At 42.3% G+C, this 15,941-nt stretch overlaps 1 protein-coding gene across 1 annotated transcript; it reads left to right on the forward strand.

Annotated features, from left to right (window-relative positions):
* Nucleotides 1-329: 329 nt before the first annotated feature.
* LOC306981079 (NLR family CARD domain-containing protein 3-like) lies at nucleotides 330-13,010 on the forward strand (the record flags this gene model as incomplete). Its single annotated transcript, XM_079580627.1, has 9 exons — nucleotides 330-438; nucleotides 505-567; nucleotides 2,515-2,566; nucleotides 2,638-2,827; nucleotides 5,796-7,581; nucleotides 10,435-10,602; nucleotides 10,673-10,843; nucleotides 11,188-11,234; nucleotides 12,466-13,010. Exons 1-9 carry the CDS (start codon nucleotides 365-367, stop codon nucleotides 13,008-13,010), a joined length of 3,096 nt encoding a protein of 1,031 aa, XP_079436753.1. The 5' UTR covers nucleotides 330-364.
* Between the last annotated feature and the right edge of the window lie 2,931 nt (nucleotides 13,011-15,941).

The raw sequence follows: 15,941 nt of genomic DNA on the forward strand, positions 1-15,941 counted from the left end.
AAAAAAGTGCTGAAAAAAAATGTGACGTGAGGAAAAAGATCCATTTAGTTTTGTAGGTCTTTCAAATGGGGCGTTCCACTGGCCTACAGGATTTGGGTAAAGCTGACCTGGAGAAAATGCTCTCGGTTCAGGCGGGAGTTAAGAGGGTAATAAATAGGATTTATGCAGAAAAAGTATTTTGGGGGTACATTTTGTCCCTCAGCGCCTCCTATGACTAAAACATCTTCCCACGGCTCTGCGTAACGGACAGCAATAAATACTGTTTCAATATTGAGACGTTCAGTTTTGTTTCCCAGTAGGTTCATGATTTAGGATCTGTTTCTTTTGTTTCATCAGGAAAAAATTGGAAAAACGTGTATCTATAATGAGAAAGAAATCCAGATTGAGACCCAGCTGTGAGTCTCTGAAGTCCAAAGATCAGGACTTCAACTTCAACAGGTTTGTCCAGTTTTCTGTCCATTTCTCAGTGTGACTTCCTCTCACTGTCGCCTCTGTTTCCATCAGGGACTTGGACACCCCTGGTTCTGGCCGGAGCTGCTTTTCTGATGCTACATTTGAAGACCCAGAGTAAGTTTGATTTGTAAGTGATACGGTGTGAGTGGTTAAACTTAGGGCTGCTCGATTATTGAAAAAATAATAATCACGATTATTTTTGTCATAATTGAAATCACGATTATTCAAACCATTATTTGTTGCCTTTAAAAAATCCATCAAAAAAGTAACAAAAATCCATCAGAAAAAGACAAAAATCCATAAAAAAATGACAAAAATCCATCAAAAAAAGACAAAAATCCATCAAAAAAGTGACAAAAATCCAGCAAAAAAAGACAAAAATCCAGCAAAAAAAGTGACAAAAATCCAGCAAGAAATTACAAAAAGTCCATGAAAAAAATGACAAAAATCCATCAGAAAAAGACAAAAATCCATCAAAAAATGACAAAAATCCATCAAAAAAGTGACAAAAATCCAGCAAAAAAGTGACAAAAATCCATTTAAAAAAGTGACAAAAATCCAGCAAAAAAAAGTGACAAAAATCCAGCAAGAAATTACAAAAATCCATGAAAAAAATGACAAAAATCCATGAAAAAAATGACACAAATCCAGCAAAAAAATGACACAAATCCAGCAAAAAAATGACAAAAATCCATCAAAAAAAGACAAAAATCCACCAAAAAAGTGACAAAAATCCATGAAAAAAATGACAAAAATCCAGCAAAAAAGTGACAAAAATCCAGCAAAAAAGTGACAAAAATCCATTTAAAAAAGTGACAAAAATCCAGCAAAAAAAGTGACAAAAATCCAGCAAAAAAGTGACAAAAATCCATTTAAAAAAATGACAAAAATCCAGCAAAAAAATGACACAAATCCAGCAAAAAAATGACAAAAATCCATCAAAAAAAGACAAAAATCCATCAAAAAAGTGACAAAAATCCATGAAAAAAATGACAAAAATCCAGCAAAAAAGTGACAAAAATCCAGCAAAAAAAGACAAAAATCCAGCAAAAAAAGTGACAAAAATCCAGCAAGAAATTACAAAAAGTCCATGAAAAAAATGACAAAAATCCATCAGAAAAAGACAAAAATCCATCAAAAAATGACAAAAATCCATCAAAAAAGTGACAAAAATCCAGCAAAAAAGTGACAAAAATCCATTTAAAAAAGTGACAAAAATCCAGCAAAAAAAAGTGACAAAAATCCAGCAAGAAATTACAAAAATCCATGAAAAAAATGACAAAAATCCATGAAAAAAATGACACAAATCCAGCAAAAAAATGACACAAATCCAGCAAAAAAATGACAAAAATCCATCAAAAAAAGACAAAAATCCACCAAAAAAGTGACAAAAATCCATGAAAAAAATGACAAAAATCCAGCAAAAAAGTGACAAAAATCCAGCAAAAAAGTGACAAAAATCCATTTAAAAAAGTGACAAAAATCCAGCAAAAAAAAGTGACAAAAATCCAGCAAAAAAGTGACAAAAATCCAGCAAAAAAGTGACAAAAATCCATTTAAAAAAATGACAAAAATCCAGCAAAAAAATGACACAAATCCAGCAAAAAAATGACAAAAATCCATCAAAAAAAGACAAAAATCCATCAAAAAAGTGACAAAAATCCATGAAAAAAATGACAAAAATCCAGCAAAAAAGTGACAAAAATCCAGCAAAAAAGTGACAAAAATCCAAACATTAAAAATTTGAAAAAAAATAAAATAAAAATTGAACAAATCTAAAAAAAAAATTGAAAAAAAAAATTATAATCGATTTTTTGCGATTATGCTAATTTTGTCATCGTTTACTGTTGTAATCAAAATCATAATCGTATTTGGATTAATTGCACAGCCCTAGGTTAAACAGGTCTGAGTGAGGAGGTCAGAACCTTGGAGGGTGAGCTCACTGTGAAGACGATGGCTACAGGTTCAGTCTGGTCACTGTCGCTCTTATAGAAATGGCTTGAATGGTTTTCTGTTGAAGCCTGTCCCTCTCAGATGTGTCACACTGAACTGTATTTCCAGAGAGGAGTCCTGTCCAGAGCACTCTGGCCCTCATCTGCTCCACATCTTCATGGTCTGTACAGTGTCCTTATGTTCGGTACATGTGTGTGTGTCGTGCTCTTAAAGCTGTGCTGTTTGCTGCAGGATCTGGAGAAGGACATCCAGACTTTTGTCCAAGAGCAGCTGAGGAGGTTGTACAAGCTCCTCGCCTCAGATTACCCAGAATACTTAGGGCATGAGGAGGAGGACCCGAGCGCAGAGGCTTTTCTGAACATCACAGTGGACTTCCTGAAGAGGAGGAAGCAGGAGCCACTGGCCGAGTGTCTGCACAGCCGTAAGAACTGTCGATATTATTCTTTTATTACATTCATTATGTCTTCTTGAGTAATAAACTTTAGTTTGTTGGTTTCTTTTTGAAAGACACTAGGTAGAAACAAACTAAGCTGTTCAAACATGTGTGGTCAGACCGCCTTTGCTCTGCCCGATCCCGTCAGACCTGGGAAGCTCAGCAGGGAAGGGCCTGGTCCAAGGGCGTAGCTTCCTGAAGGACTAGTGTGGACATGTCCCCATCAATATTTCAGGATGGCAGAGTTGTCCCCACCAACTTCATTCACATTGTGTGATCTTTCTCAAAGACTTGACTCAGATGTGGCACTTTAGGCTTGGGAGAGGACGATCGCCATCAACACTTTTTGTTTCGCGTTGATCGGTCAAATATTTGCAGAGAAATGCATATTTTCAGGTCGCAGCGGAGCTTCTGTCTCTTTACGTGAGACTCATTTACGCGTCCGACGGAAACACGCCATGTTTCTAGTTTATTTATGTCGGATGTTTCACTCAACAACCATCAGAAAGTTTGCCCGTTCCATAATTTATTTTATTAACAAGTTAAGTGGGAGAGGAGTCTGTGCCACGTTCTCTGAGCGCAGCAGTGAGGGGGGGGGGGGCAACACGGGGAGTTTAGACACTGATTTTCACTAATAAAAACAAAACTTCAACAGAGTCATATTAATATGCCTATGTGACGATGTTTGACAAGTCTAGAGGTAAACAAAAAAAAGCTTTTTAATTCATTTCAATTTTTTATTTTTTTTGAGGGGGGGTAAAGTGTCCCCACCAATAGTATCACCAAACCTACGCCCTTGGCCTGGTCGGTGCTTGGATGGGAGACCGTTTGGTAACACCAGGAAGCCTATAGTGAATGTAGTGAGTGAGTGAGTGGTTGGTGGTGGTCGGAGGGGCCGATGGCGCAGACTGGTTGCCTCGCTTCCGTCAGTCTACCCCAGGGCAGCTGTGGCCACAATAGTATCTTACCACCACCGGGTATGGAGTGAATGAACAGTGCAATGTAAAGCGTCTTTGAGTGTCCAGAAAAGCGCTATATAAAACCGATGCATTATTATTATTATTATACAAGGAGCTCCTTCCGTCTTGGTCAGAGGCGTCTCCGGACGTGCCTGATGCGTCTCTTATCGGGATGTTGTAGTTCCAGGCGTGGCCACACTGACATAAGACATGAACCTGCCAGTGTGGCCACGCCTCCCGCCGGGGGCTGGTCAGTGGAGAAGTGCCAGGGTAAAGGCGCCTCATCTCTGTTGATGGATCTTATTCCTGGCTCTCTGATCTCTGTGGCCTCCCGGATCCAGCGCTTGTACTTGTCGTGCCCACGATCCTCGCCCCCTCCCAGTCCATGATGTGGTTTTCCCTTTTACAGAGGTCTGATATTGCGGATTTGACAGGACGGGAGTCTGAAAACTACAGTCTACAGGAAACCCACACACACGGACCAGTATTTACTATGGACATCAGAGCACCCCATTGCACAAACTTTCAGTAGTCGGGACTTTATTCCAACGGATCAATATAATTACAGACGGCGAGGATCGACTCAAAGAGGAGAGACACATCACACAGGCGCTAAAACAATGCCAGGACCCGGAATGGGCCGTACAGAAGGGGAGACAGCAGGTCAAGAACAAACACAAAACACAGAAAAGGACAAAAAACCACCCAGAGCAGCAGAGGGAAAAATAGAGACATGGTCATTGGTCACACTACCTTAACTGCAGGGAGTCACGGAGAAAATAACAACACATCAACGCAATAATCAAACCACACACCGGGTTAAGACAGTTACTCGCACACCCCGAGGACGAACTTCAACCCGATCACAAATGCAACGTAATCTATGAAATCCCATGCAAAACTTAAAACATACATTGGTGAAACAGGGCGGACTTTCAATATACGTAAACGGGAACATCAGAAGGAGACAGCGGGACGTTTAACCAGAGCAATAAAACAAAAGGCCACAAGAAAACCTCAAATCCGCAATATCAGACCACTGCAAAAGGGAAAACCACATCATGGACTGGGAGGGGGCGAGGATCGTGGGCACGACAAGTACAAGCGCTGGATCCGGGAGGCCTTAGAGATCAGAGAGCGAGGAATAAGATCCATCAACAGAGATGAGGATCAGGATTTTTGCCCCCGATCCGAATCCGAGTCGTTTGATTTTGAGAATTGCCCGATACCGAGTCCCGATCCGATACCTAATACATTATTTTAGAAATTAAGAAAAAAAACTATATCATTCCACTTGTTTACATTCATGGTTTTGGATATAGAGAGTAACTCTACTGTGTCTGTTTTTTCTCAAGTAAGCAAGACTATTAGTCTTTACAGTGTAATATAGTTTTACACAGAGAGGCTGATCTAAAATCCCATTCGTTATTAAATGAGTTTGTTGATTGGCAATGAAAACAAAACTTGGGCAATACATTTTTTATGCACTGCAATGTAAAAAACTCTGGCAGCACAGAAAAAAACACAGCAGTAGACGGAAGGAGCTCCTTGTCTGTCGAAACAGCTTAGTTTGTTTCTACCTAGTGTCTTTCAAAAAGAAACCACAAAACTAAAATGTATATATTATTTATTCTGGCTGTGCATTTAATCAGATTGTGATTAAATCTATGCTTGGCTTGATGTCAAGGTCTCTTAATCTCATTTCCCCTGATTCTCCTGTGTTCATGTGTTTGTTGGCTCGGAGCGTTTTTGTTTCTGAAAAGAGACACTTCTACTTGTAACAATAACCATTCATTGTACTGAAATCTAATCTGATTCCACACAGGATGTTATATTTGGTATAAAGAGAAGAATCTAGATAACAGTTTATGTAAGGGTATATTTTAGACTCGATGATGTTCACGATGGAAATGTGTTTTTGTGTAACTTGCGGCCGCTCTACAGTCCACAGGGTCACTCAGCATCACAGAGTCATGTCCATGTGTTTTGTGTCTCAGTGAGTCCCAGAGTCTGCAGAGATGAACTGAGGAGGTTTCTGCAGCAGAAGTTCATCTGTGTGTCTGAGGGCGTCGCTAAAGCAGGAAACCCCACCCTCCTGAACCAGATCTTCACAGAGCTCCACATCACCGAGGGAGGGGCCGCAGAGGTCAACCAGGAGCATGAGGTCAGACACATCGAGGCGGCGTCCAGGAAACCAGCCGCTCCAGAGACCACGATGAAATGTGAAGAGCTCTTTAAAGACCACGAACAGGCAGAAGAAACAGCAAAGAGACCGATCAGGACAGTGCTGACGAAGGGCGTGGCTGGCGTGGGGAAGACGGTGCTGACTCAGAAGTTCAGTCTGGACTGGGCTGAAGGCAGAGCCAACCAGGACATCCAGCTGCTGTTCCCCTTCACCTTCAGACAGCTCAATGTGCTCAGAGACAGACAGTTCAGCCTGGTGGAGCTGCTGCACCACTTCTTCAGCCAAACTCGAAGCCTCTGTGGATTGAATCACCAGGTGCTCTTCATCTTGGACGGTCTGGACGAGTGCAGACTTCCTCTGGTCTTCAGCCGGACCCGGGCCCTCACTGACCCCACAGAGAGCGCCTCAGTGGAGGAGCTGCTGGTGAACCTCATCAGGGGGAACCTGCTTCCCTCCGCTCGCCTCTGGATAACCACACGCCCCGCCGCGGCCAATCAGATCCCGGCTGAGTGCGTCTCCATGGTGACAGAGGTGCGAGGGTTCAGCGACTCACAGAAGGAAGAGTATTTCAGGAAGAGGTTCAGGGACGAGCAGCAGGCCACAGCGATGATCTCCCACATCAAGAAATCTGTAAGTCTGTTCATCATGTGCCACCTGCCGGTCTTCAGCTGGATGCTCACCACAGTCCTGCACCATGTGATGGACTCTGAAGTCAAAGAACAGCTGCCTCAGACAATGACAGAGATGTACGTCCACTTCCTGGTGGTTCAGGCCAAAGTCAAGAACATCAAGTATCATGAGGGAACAGGAGCAGACCTTCACTGGAGTCCAGAGACCAGGAGGATGGTGGAGTGTTTGGGGAAACTGGCCTTTGAGCAGCTGCAGAAAGGAAACCTGATCTTCTACGAGTCAGACCTGAGCGAGTGTGGGCTGGACGCTGCAGACGCCTCAGTGTACTCCGGAGTCTTCACACAGGTCTTTAGAGAAGAGCCAGGTCTGTACCAGGACAAGGTCTTCTGCTTCATCCATCTGAGCGTGCAGGAGTTTCTGGCTGCGCTTCACGTCCATCTCACTTTCTTCAACTCTGGAGTCGACCTGATGTCTGAGTCCAAGCATTGGTTTGAGAAAGAATCTCAAGTGAAGTTCTATGAGTCTGCTGTGGACCTGGCCTTAAAGAGTCCAAATGGACACCTGGATTTGTTCCTGCGCTTCCTCATGGGTCTGTCTCTGTCGACCAATCAGAGTCTGCTGTCGGGTCTGCAGACTCAGACAGGGAGTCGTTCACCGACCAACGTGGAGACAGCAAAGTACATCAAAAAGACGCTTGATGAAGGTGGCTTATCTGCAGAAGAAAGAATGAACCTGCTCCACTGTCTGAATGAACTGAAGGACCACAGTCTGGTGGAGCAGGTGCAGCAGAGCCTGAGAGAAGGACGTTTATCTGATAAAAGGTTGTCTTATTCTGAGTGGTCGGCCGTGGCTTTCCTCGTCCTGTCCTCAGACTCAGACCTGGAGGAGTTTGACCTGAGGAAATACGAGCCTTCAGAGGGAGCTCTTTACTGTCTGCTGCCACTGGCCAAAGCCTCCACCAGAGTCATGTGAGTCCACTTCATTTAAATGGTTCATTTTATTAGTACAGATACAAATAGAAGCAATATTTACAAGAACGTCTGAAAACAAAACCTTAAAGGAACAGGCCAGCGTTCTTCCACACTGAGATATGTTCTTACCTGAGCTGTGACGAGTTCTTTAGGACCTGTCTGATCTTCAGTCACGTAAACACAGCACAGACGGCGTTAGCATTTAGCCTCTCCCTCTCTCCTCTATAGCTCCAAAACAGGTCAAGATAGAAGCTACCAAGCTCTTCCACGTTTTCCCTATTTAAATATGGTTACGTGAAGTGTTCCACTACGAAGTATAATTACACACAATTAAACAATGTGGATTTTCTAAGCGGATAAAAGGGGGAACTATATTGTAAGGCGTAATAATACCAGGAGTAGTTCAAAATCCGCGCAGTAATCTTCACTTTACTGTGCGGATGCCAAACTACTCCTGGTATTATTACGCCTTACAATATAGTCCCACACAGAAGTTCAAACCTCTGCCTCAGCTGTGGCCGAGTGTAGGACAAAAACTCCTTTATCATCACACTAGTGTTATTGATTTTTAAAATTAAAGGGATGTTTTAGAATAAATTCTGACATTATTTAAGTTTTATTTATTCTTTTATTCTTTAATTTAAATGGTTTTGTTGTCGACTCTATGGTTTCGTTCTTGTGTGTGTGTTTTTTTTTGCACAAAATCTGTCCCTCAGGATCTAATAAAGTCTTTAATTGAAACTATCAAGACTGTTTTCGAGTTTTAAATATCTCTCTTTCCCACAGTTTATCTGGGTGTAACCTGTACCGCTGTGATGTTCTGGCTTCAGTCGTCAGCTCGTCCACTGTGACTCACCTGGACGTCAGTAACAACTTCCTCGAGGACAGAGTGAAGGACCTGTGTGATGCACTGAAGAGCGCCCCCTGCAGGCTGCAGACCCTCAGGTGAGTTTCAGACACAGACCTCAGTCAAACTGTATCAAACAGAACTATAGTATTTGTCATTAGTTTCTCTGAGTAGCCTTTCACCTGCACCTGCTGAGGGTTTGAAAAACACATTTGGCTAAAATCCCTGTGTTTGTCTCAGACAGAAGCACTGGGAGGCGTGGCTCTAATAACATTGTTTTGGATGTTTTTCTATAAATCCGTGTGATTTTGGGCGGTCCTTTAAACGGCTCAGCAGCCGCGGTACAACAGCCCTCCTTCTGTCTCTGCACCTCACGCTCTTTGAACCTGCGTCATTAACAAGGCACAGCCTTAATGTGTTCACTTTAGATTAGTGATGCTCGATGATGCCAATTTGAACCGATAACCGATAATTCCGCATGTCCCGATACCGATAATGACACCGATAATTATGTAAATATATTTGCACTTTATTTTGTGACAAGAGCTCACTGTAACAGTTCACAGTTCTGCCCAAAATGTATTAACTCCACCAAGCAACAAACAAGTGTATAAATATAAATCAAATCATGAGTTTTACTTTGGGTTTGAGTCTCACCTTTTTCTAAAGCTCTGGGTTTTACAGTTCCATCATCTGAGCAGGTCTGACTCTGCTCATCTGTGTCACAGCTTATTCAAAAAAACAATAATACTAGCTACTACTACTTCCTTCCTAGTGTTTTTCTTTTTGTTGACATCACATTAATGAATTCTTATTCACAATACTGGAATATAGACTCGTGAAGACTCGCGTCTCTGACATGAGAGAGAAGTGATGCCAAATCTGTGACAGATTCTGACTAATAATCTGATACTACAGCACAAAAACAAGACTCTCTCTCCTGCTTTGGGCTCATTTATGCATTTGTGACGAGGCTCATTTCATCAAAGTAAAACTCCTCTCGTTCAAAGCGCTTCAGTCTCGGGGCTGTCGTGTTTATTTGATCAGAAATACTAAGATAATACATGAGTTTTTAGGCCTCGCTCTGTCCCAGTAACTCACGTGAGCGAGTCATCGGTTCACATTTCCTCGTCTTTTTCTCATGTTGTTGCGGTGCTGATGTTGAAGTGACTTCGATGTAAAAAGTCAAAAAGCTCTTCCTTCACGGAGGCGCCTGCACAGCTGTTTCGCTGGAATACTCGTCGTGTTTTTCAGCTAAATCCGTGCAGAAGTCGGCCGTGGAGAGCGTATATCTGCTGCTGTCCTGAGTCTGCAGCAGCTCCGGCTGCAGGACGAGCAGGCGAGAGAGAGAAAGGCAGCGAGCTGGAGCCAAAGATTCAACGTCATTTGAGCTTATTATTATCGGGCCTGATTATCGGCCGAATTTTTTTTTATCGGCTTTATCGGGGATGGCGCCAAAATGCCGATAAATGCTGATAATTATCGGCGGCCGATATTATCGTGCATCCCTACTTTAGAATGAATATTTAGCCCAGGGAAGTCATAACTGTGGCCCAGGGCCCAAATGCGGCGCCTTCAGGATTCTGGAGGAATCGGCCCAAAAAGGACCAGCACTTTTTACTCTTTCATTTTAAAAATCATCATGAGCTTCATTAAAAAGATGAAAAAGAAAAGACAGACGGACCTGATGTTAATGTTCCAAACGTCAAACACCCTGAGGAATAGTTTGTCCACCTCCTCCAATCCATAAGGCATCACTTTATTCACATTAAACCAGAAAGTGTAACACAGAAAATGCATCAGTAAATGTAAACTCTCTCCTTGTTCAAAATGAAACGTAGATTTTCGATTGTGAGGAATTGTCTCTATATTCATTTACCTGTGGAAGAAGTGCATTATTATTATTAAGTCAAATTTCACCAACCAGTCAAGTCATTGTTCTTCTTCTCCAGCTGTTCTGAGCTTTAGTGTAATAGTTTCTCTCCACATCTGTCTCTCCTCAGTTTGTCTCACTGTCGTCTGTCCGATGGCTGCTGTGATGATCTGGCCTCAGTCCTCAGCTCCTCGAGTCTGACACACCTGGACCTCAGCGACAATGACCTCGGGGACTCAGGAGTGGAGAAACTGTGTGCTGGACTGAAGAGCGCCCCCTGCAGGCTGGAGGTCCTCAGGTGAGACTGGCCCTACAGTGTCTCCTGTGTCCCACAGTCATGACTGATGTTGCAGCTGCTGTGTTTTCAGACTGTCCGGATGCTTAGTCTCAGAGAGGGGCGGGGCTTCTCTGGCCTCAGCTCTAGGCTCCGCCCACTCTGCTGTGAGAGAGTTAGACTTGAGCTGCAACCATCCAGGAGCCTCCGCTGAGCTCCTGAGCGCTGTACGGGACGACCCCCTCTGCCCCCTGGACTCTCTCAGGTGAGGAACACAGACACTCACGTCTCAGAGGTGGATTTCAGTGCAGTCACACTCTCCCATCATCAACACAAGGTCAGACATGAATCCAACACTGGACCTTTTGTTATTGCAGAAGCTCATTGAAACAAAGCACAGTGAATGTGCTGGAATCACCTTTTCTTGTTGAGGCTTTACTTTGCTCAGGCTGTGGATTTGAATAGACTGTGGATTCATTCATTGAAAGTGGAAATAGTTTGAAAGCTCACCTGACAAAGTGGAGGGTTTATCAGTAGGTTGTTCCCTGGTTTGGTCTCGGTCTCTGCTCTGGTCGACCTGTGAATCCTCAGTGAATGACTGTGTTTCAGGCTGGATCCTGCTGGAGAGCGATGGATGGTTAAAGGCCCAAGGAAGTGTGAGTATTCAGGAAGTGATGTCATTGGTGTGTTGCAAATCAGAGGCGACATTAACCGAAAATTCTCCGTCATTTACGGAATATTTTTTACTTTGACGGAAAATTTCAAAGGCCGTCCGTCATTTTGAAGGATTGAAAATGAAGGCGAAACGAGAATAAAGACGCAGCTCTGCTGTTTTTCAGAGCGCGCAGCTCTCTCTCTCTCTCTAAAGTTTCACAGCGCGTCTTGTCTTGGATGAGCTCTTACAGTCGTATCACTGCCTCGCTCGCTAACTTTCCTAACAACAACACGGGGAAGAAAACCACGATGCAAACGCGGTTAAAGGTTAATAATATCCTTCCCATGTGGAGCCGCTCTTCTCACGTAAGTCTCAGGACGAGCTCATCTATTTCCCCCCCCTCCCTCCCCGTGTGGTAGCGGCGGCGCGTCGTGCAGTGATGGAACTGGTAAACATTGTCCCGTTCACCCAGCGTTTCTTACATTCCGTTAAACTTGACAAATGCAAATAACAAGCTCCACTTTACATTTGTATGAGCGTAATCTGAGCCTTGATGTTGATGAGCAGGTGACTCTGAAAGTCGTCTCCTCTCAGACTTTTACGCACCAGTTTATGCACATTTATGTTGCAAAATGTACCAACACTGTCAGATCAGGTTTAGTTTAGCTCCATTTATCCTGCAATCTCACATTTTTACTAACATAACTAACATGCAGCCTATATATATATACACATTTATTTAAAAAAAAAAAAGAAAAACGCTTATGAGAGATTAATTCATGAAGGATAAAAATTGCTCATGACTGATTTTTTTCAACCCTGTCCTTCAAAATGAAGGAGAGAAATGATCCCGAGCGAAACCACTGTTGTAAACAGTAGACTGTGAATAATGGAGGGACTGTGGAGGCGTCGGCTTCACCCATAAAGGAAGCTCATCCATGCGAGTTATTTAACCATGCACATACTTTTCCTTCAAGGTCACTTTCCTTTGACAATTCTATTCAAATATCATTAGATGTAACTGTTTTAATCTATAGACAGGATGAACATCCTTTTTATTCTAAACCCTCAATGTTCTGGACAAAGAACATTTCACACTTATTCTGTTTCTCTGCTGACATTGCATTCCCTCAGTTACAAATCCAAGTTCCTCATGTTCAGCGCCTGCGTAGCCTCGTACCCTTAACACTGTCGTCAGGAACAGGAAGTGATGTTGTGTATTTGTGTCTCAGATTTGTGTGAAGTCTTTCTGGATCCGAACACGGCCAACAACACACTGGAACTGTCCCAGGATAAACGCTCTGTGACCCACGTGAAGAGGCTGCAGCTGTTCCCACCTCACCAGGACAGGTTCAGCTCCTGTTCTCAGGTCCTGAGCTCCACGGCTCTGACCGGCCGCTGCTACTGGGAGGCGGAGCTTAGAGGGGACGTGGAGATAGCAGTGAGTTACAAAGGAATCAGAAGAAATGGGGACAGTGAGGAGTGTAGGTTTGGAGACAATGATCAGTCCTGGAGTCTGAGGGTCAGGGGACGCGGGGGGTCTTTGTGTCATAATAAAAAGGAAATAGATTTGCATGGGGGCATGTCCGGTAGAGTAGGTGTGCTGCTGGACACTGAGGCTGGAGCTCTGTCCTTCTATAATGTTCACTCTGATGGAAGTCTGTACCACATCCACACCGTCAGCTCCAGTTTCTCTGAGCCTCTGTTTGCCGGGTTTGGGCTGGAGCGCCCGGGTTCCTCTGTGTCGCTGCTGAATCACAGACTTTTATTCTTCTGAGTTCCTTTAAATCAGAGCGTGAACTAAACCTCAGATGAACTTGCTCTTCACAGGATTCATGACGCCACAATGAAATATATCCTTGTATGTGTGTATGTATATTTACTATTTCTTCCCTTTTAGCGGATTTCACTTTTGTTTCACACAAATGTCCCACTGCTCTGAAATAACAAAGGCTTTGTATATGTGCTGCTCCCTCTTGTGTCATATACATTTACACCGAGCGCTTCAGATTAATGCACATTGATTTTCCTGTATGTTCTTCAATCAATAAAGTTACTTCATTATTATTTGTGTGATTACTGACTTGATTACTGATCCGTCAGCTCCATCTTTCCTCATCATCATACACTGTGTTCAACATCATGTGAAACCGATGGGACCATGTTCTTTCACACAGGCTAAAGCCGTTTGATTCAGTGTGGAACTTTTCATGAATGGAACGTAGAAGTCATCATAGAGGTGGTTCCATCAGCAGAAACTCTAAAAACAGAAGAAGAAGAACAGCTGTTGGTGATGTCGCTTCCCTTTCCCCTGTTTAAGGACGGATTGTGCAAAATGCAGCTGAAGCTCTAGTTCCCAAACTGCACAGATCTAACAGTCGACCCATGAAAGGTTAAGGAGTTAGTTGCTGGTGTTAGAGCTTAGAGGCGACAATCTGATGGTTTCGGACGCAGCCACAGTCATTACTGACACGAAGGGACACAAATACAAAATGGCGTCCTGACACAGACACAAATACAAAATGGCGTCCTGACACAGACACAAATACAAAATGGCGTCCTGACACAGACACAAATACAAAATGGCGTCCTGGCCACAAGGACCAGCAGCCCTGAACGAGCCACGGGGGAGTCCTTTTATAGTGTGGCTGAACAGGTGGCTTTAACGAGCAGCAAAGCCAGAGACCCAATCAGCAGCCAGGACCCCAATGCACTCCACCAATCACAGCCCAGGACCACAGCAGCAAATCTACATGGGGGAAAACAGGTTTAGGCCACATTAACAACAATATACAAAAAGAAAGGAGGGAGCCTGGAGGCCTGGGGTTGTAATAACGTCGACGAGCCTAATGTTGTGAGACCAAGTCATAGAAGTGCAGTTTTCTCAGCACCAGTGTCTTGTCGCAGCTGTAATTGACGACTGATCCGTGCACGGTTCCATAAGAGGACTGGTACTTGATCACCATCACCTACACACACATTAGAGACACATGGATGGAACTGTCATGATACTAAAGAGGGGGAATTATGCTTTTAATTATAGTCTCCTATGTCACGCAAAAAAGTGACAAAAATTCAACAAAATTGTGACGAAAATTCAACAAAATTGTGACAAAAATTCAACAAAAATGTGACAAAAACTTTAAAAAATGACAAAATTCTACAACAATTCAACAAAAATTCTGCAAAAATTCAACAAAAATGTGACAAAAATTCAACAAAAAAATTACAAAAATTCAACAAAAATGTGACAAAAATTCAACAAAAATGTGACAAAAACTTTAAAAAATGACAAAATTCTACAACAATTCAACAAAAATTCTGCAAAAATTCAACAAAAATGTGACAAAAATTCAACAAAAAAATTACAAAAATTCAACAAAAAAATTACAAAAATTCAACAAAAATGTGACAAAAACTTTAAAAAATGACAAAATTCTACAACAAGTCAACAAAAATTCTGCAAAAATTCAACACAAATTCAACAAAAATTCAACAAAAAAGTGACAAAAAATCAACAAAAAAGTGACAAAAATTCGACAAAATTGTGACAAAAAATCAACAAAAAAGTGACAAAAATTCAACAAAATTGTGACAAAAATTCATCGAAAATGTAACAAAATTGTGACAAAAATTCAAAAATAGTTTCCTATGCATCTTGGTCAATGTCTTAGCTGTTGTTGGTAAGAAAATGCTATATTGAACAAGGAACTCTCCATAACATGGCTCTGAGAAAGTCAAGTCTGCAGGAGCCCCCAACCCCCCGTTTGCCCTGTGGTTTCTAACAGCTGTGTCACCGCCATTCAGTGGAAATCCAGTCACAAACTTAAAGGGATATTTCAGGATTTTTGACATATGGCCTCAGTTTCGTGGCGCTAGGCTAATGCACGGCTAGCACATGTCTATGGTATCAGCTAGCCTGCATTAAAAACAGTGTGACCCGCTCCACAGAGCACCTGAGGCAAATCACTGATAACTCCTCCTCCTCAGGGTTATCATTAAGGTCAGGAACGGCAAACGGAAGTCGTGTTTCACTCACACAGATCTCACACATACTTTAAAGGGGGGGTATTATCGACTTACATCATGTTCTTCTGTCATTCCCTCGTTAAAGACATGCCTGAAGCGACAAAAACGAGGATGAAAACACAACAAAAACTCAACAATAACAATAAACAACAAAAACAATAAGACACTGGGCCAGCGATGACGTCATCATCACTTCTGGTGCATTTCCCCAGCAGAGGGCGCTCTGTGCACGTGTGATTTAACCACCGCGGTTAACTCCCGCCTGAACCCAGAGGATCTTTTTTCCATCATTTTTGTGTTGGGTATTCAGCTCATTACTGTAACTTTTTTTGTCATTTTTTTCGTCAATTTTTGTCACATTTTTGTCATTTTTTCCTCATTTTTTCGTCAATTTTTTATCACATTTTTTTCTGATTTTTGTAATTTTTTTGTCACATTTTTGTCAAATCTTTGTACTTTTTTGTCAAATTTTTATCACATTTCTGTCATTTTTTTTCTTCATTTTTTGTCAATTTTTTGTCAATTTTTTGTCAATTTTTTTGTCATTTTTTGTCAATGTTTTCGTCATTTTTTTGTCATTTTTTGTCAATGTTTTTGTCATTTTTTTGTCAATTTCTTGTGACATTTTTGTGAAATTTTTGCCACTTTTTCATACATTTTTCGTCACTTTTTTTGTCAT

Source organism: Gobius niger (genome assembly GCF_951799975.1).
Source record: "Gobius niger genome assembly, chromosome: 21".
Classification (NCBI taxonomy): Eukaryota; Metazoa; Chordata; class Actinopteri; order Gobiiformes; family Gobiidae; genus Gobius; species Gobius niger.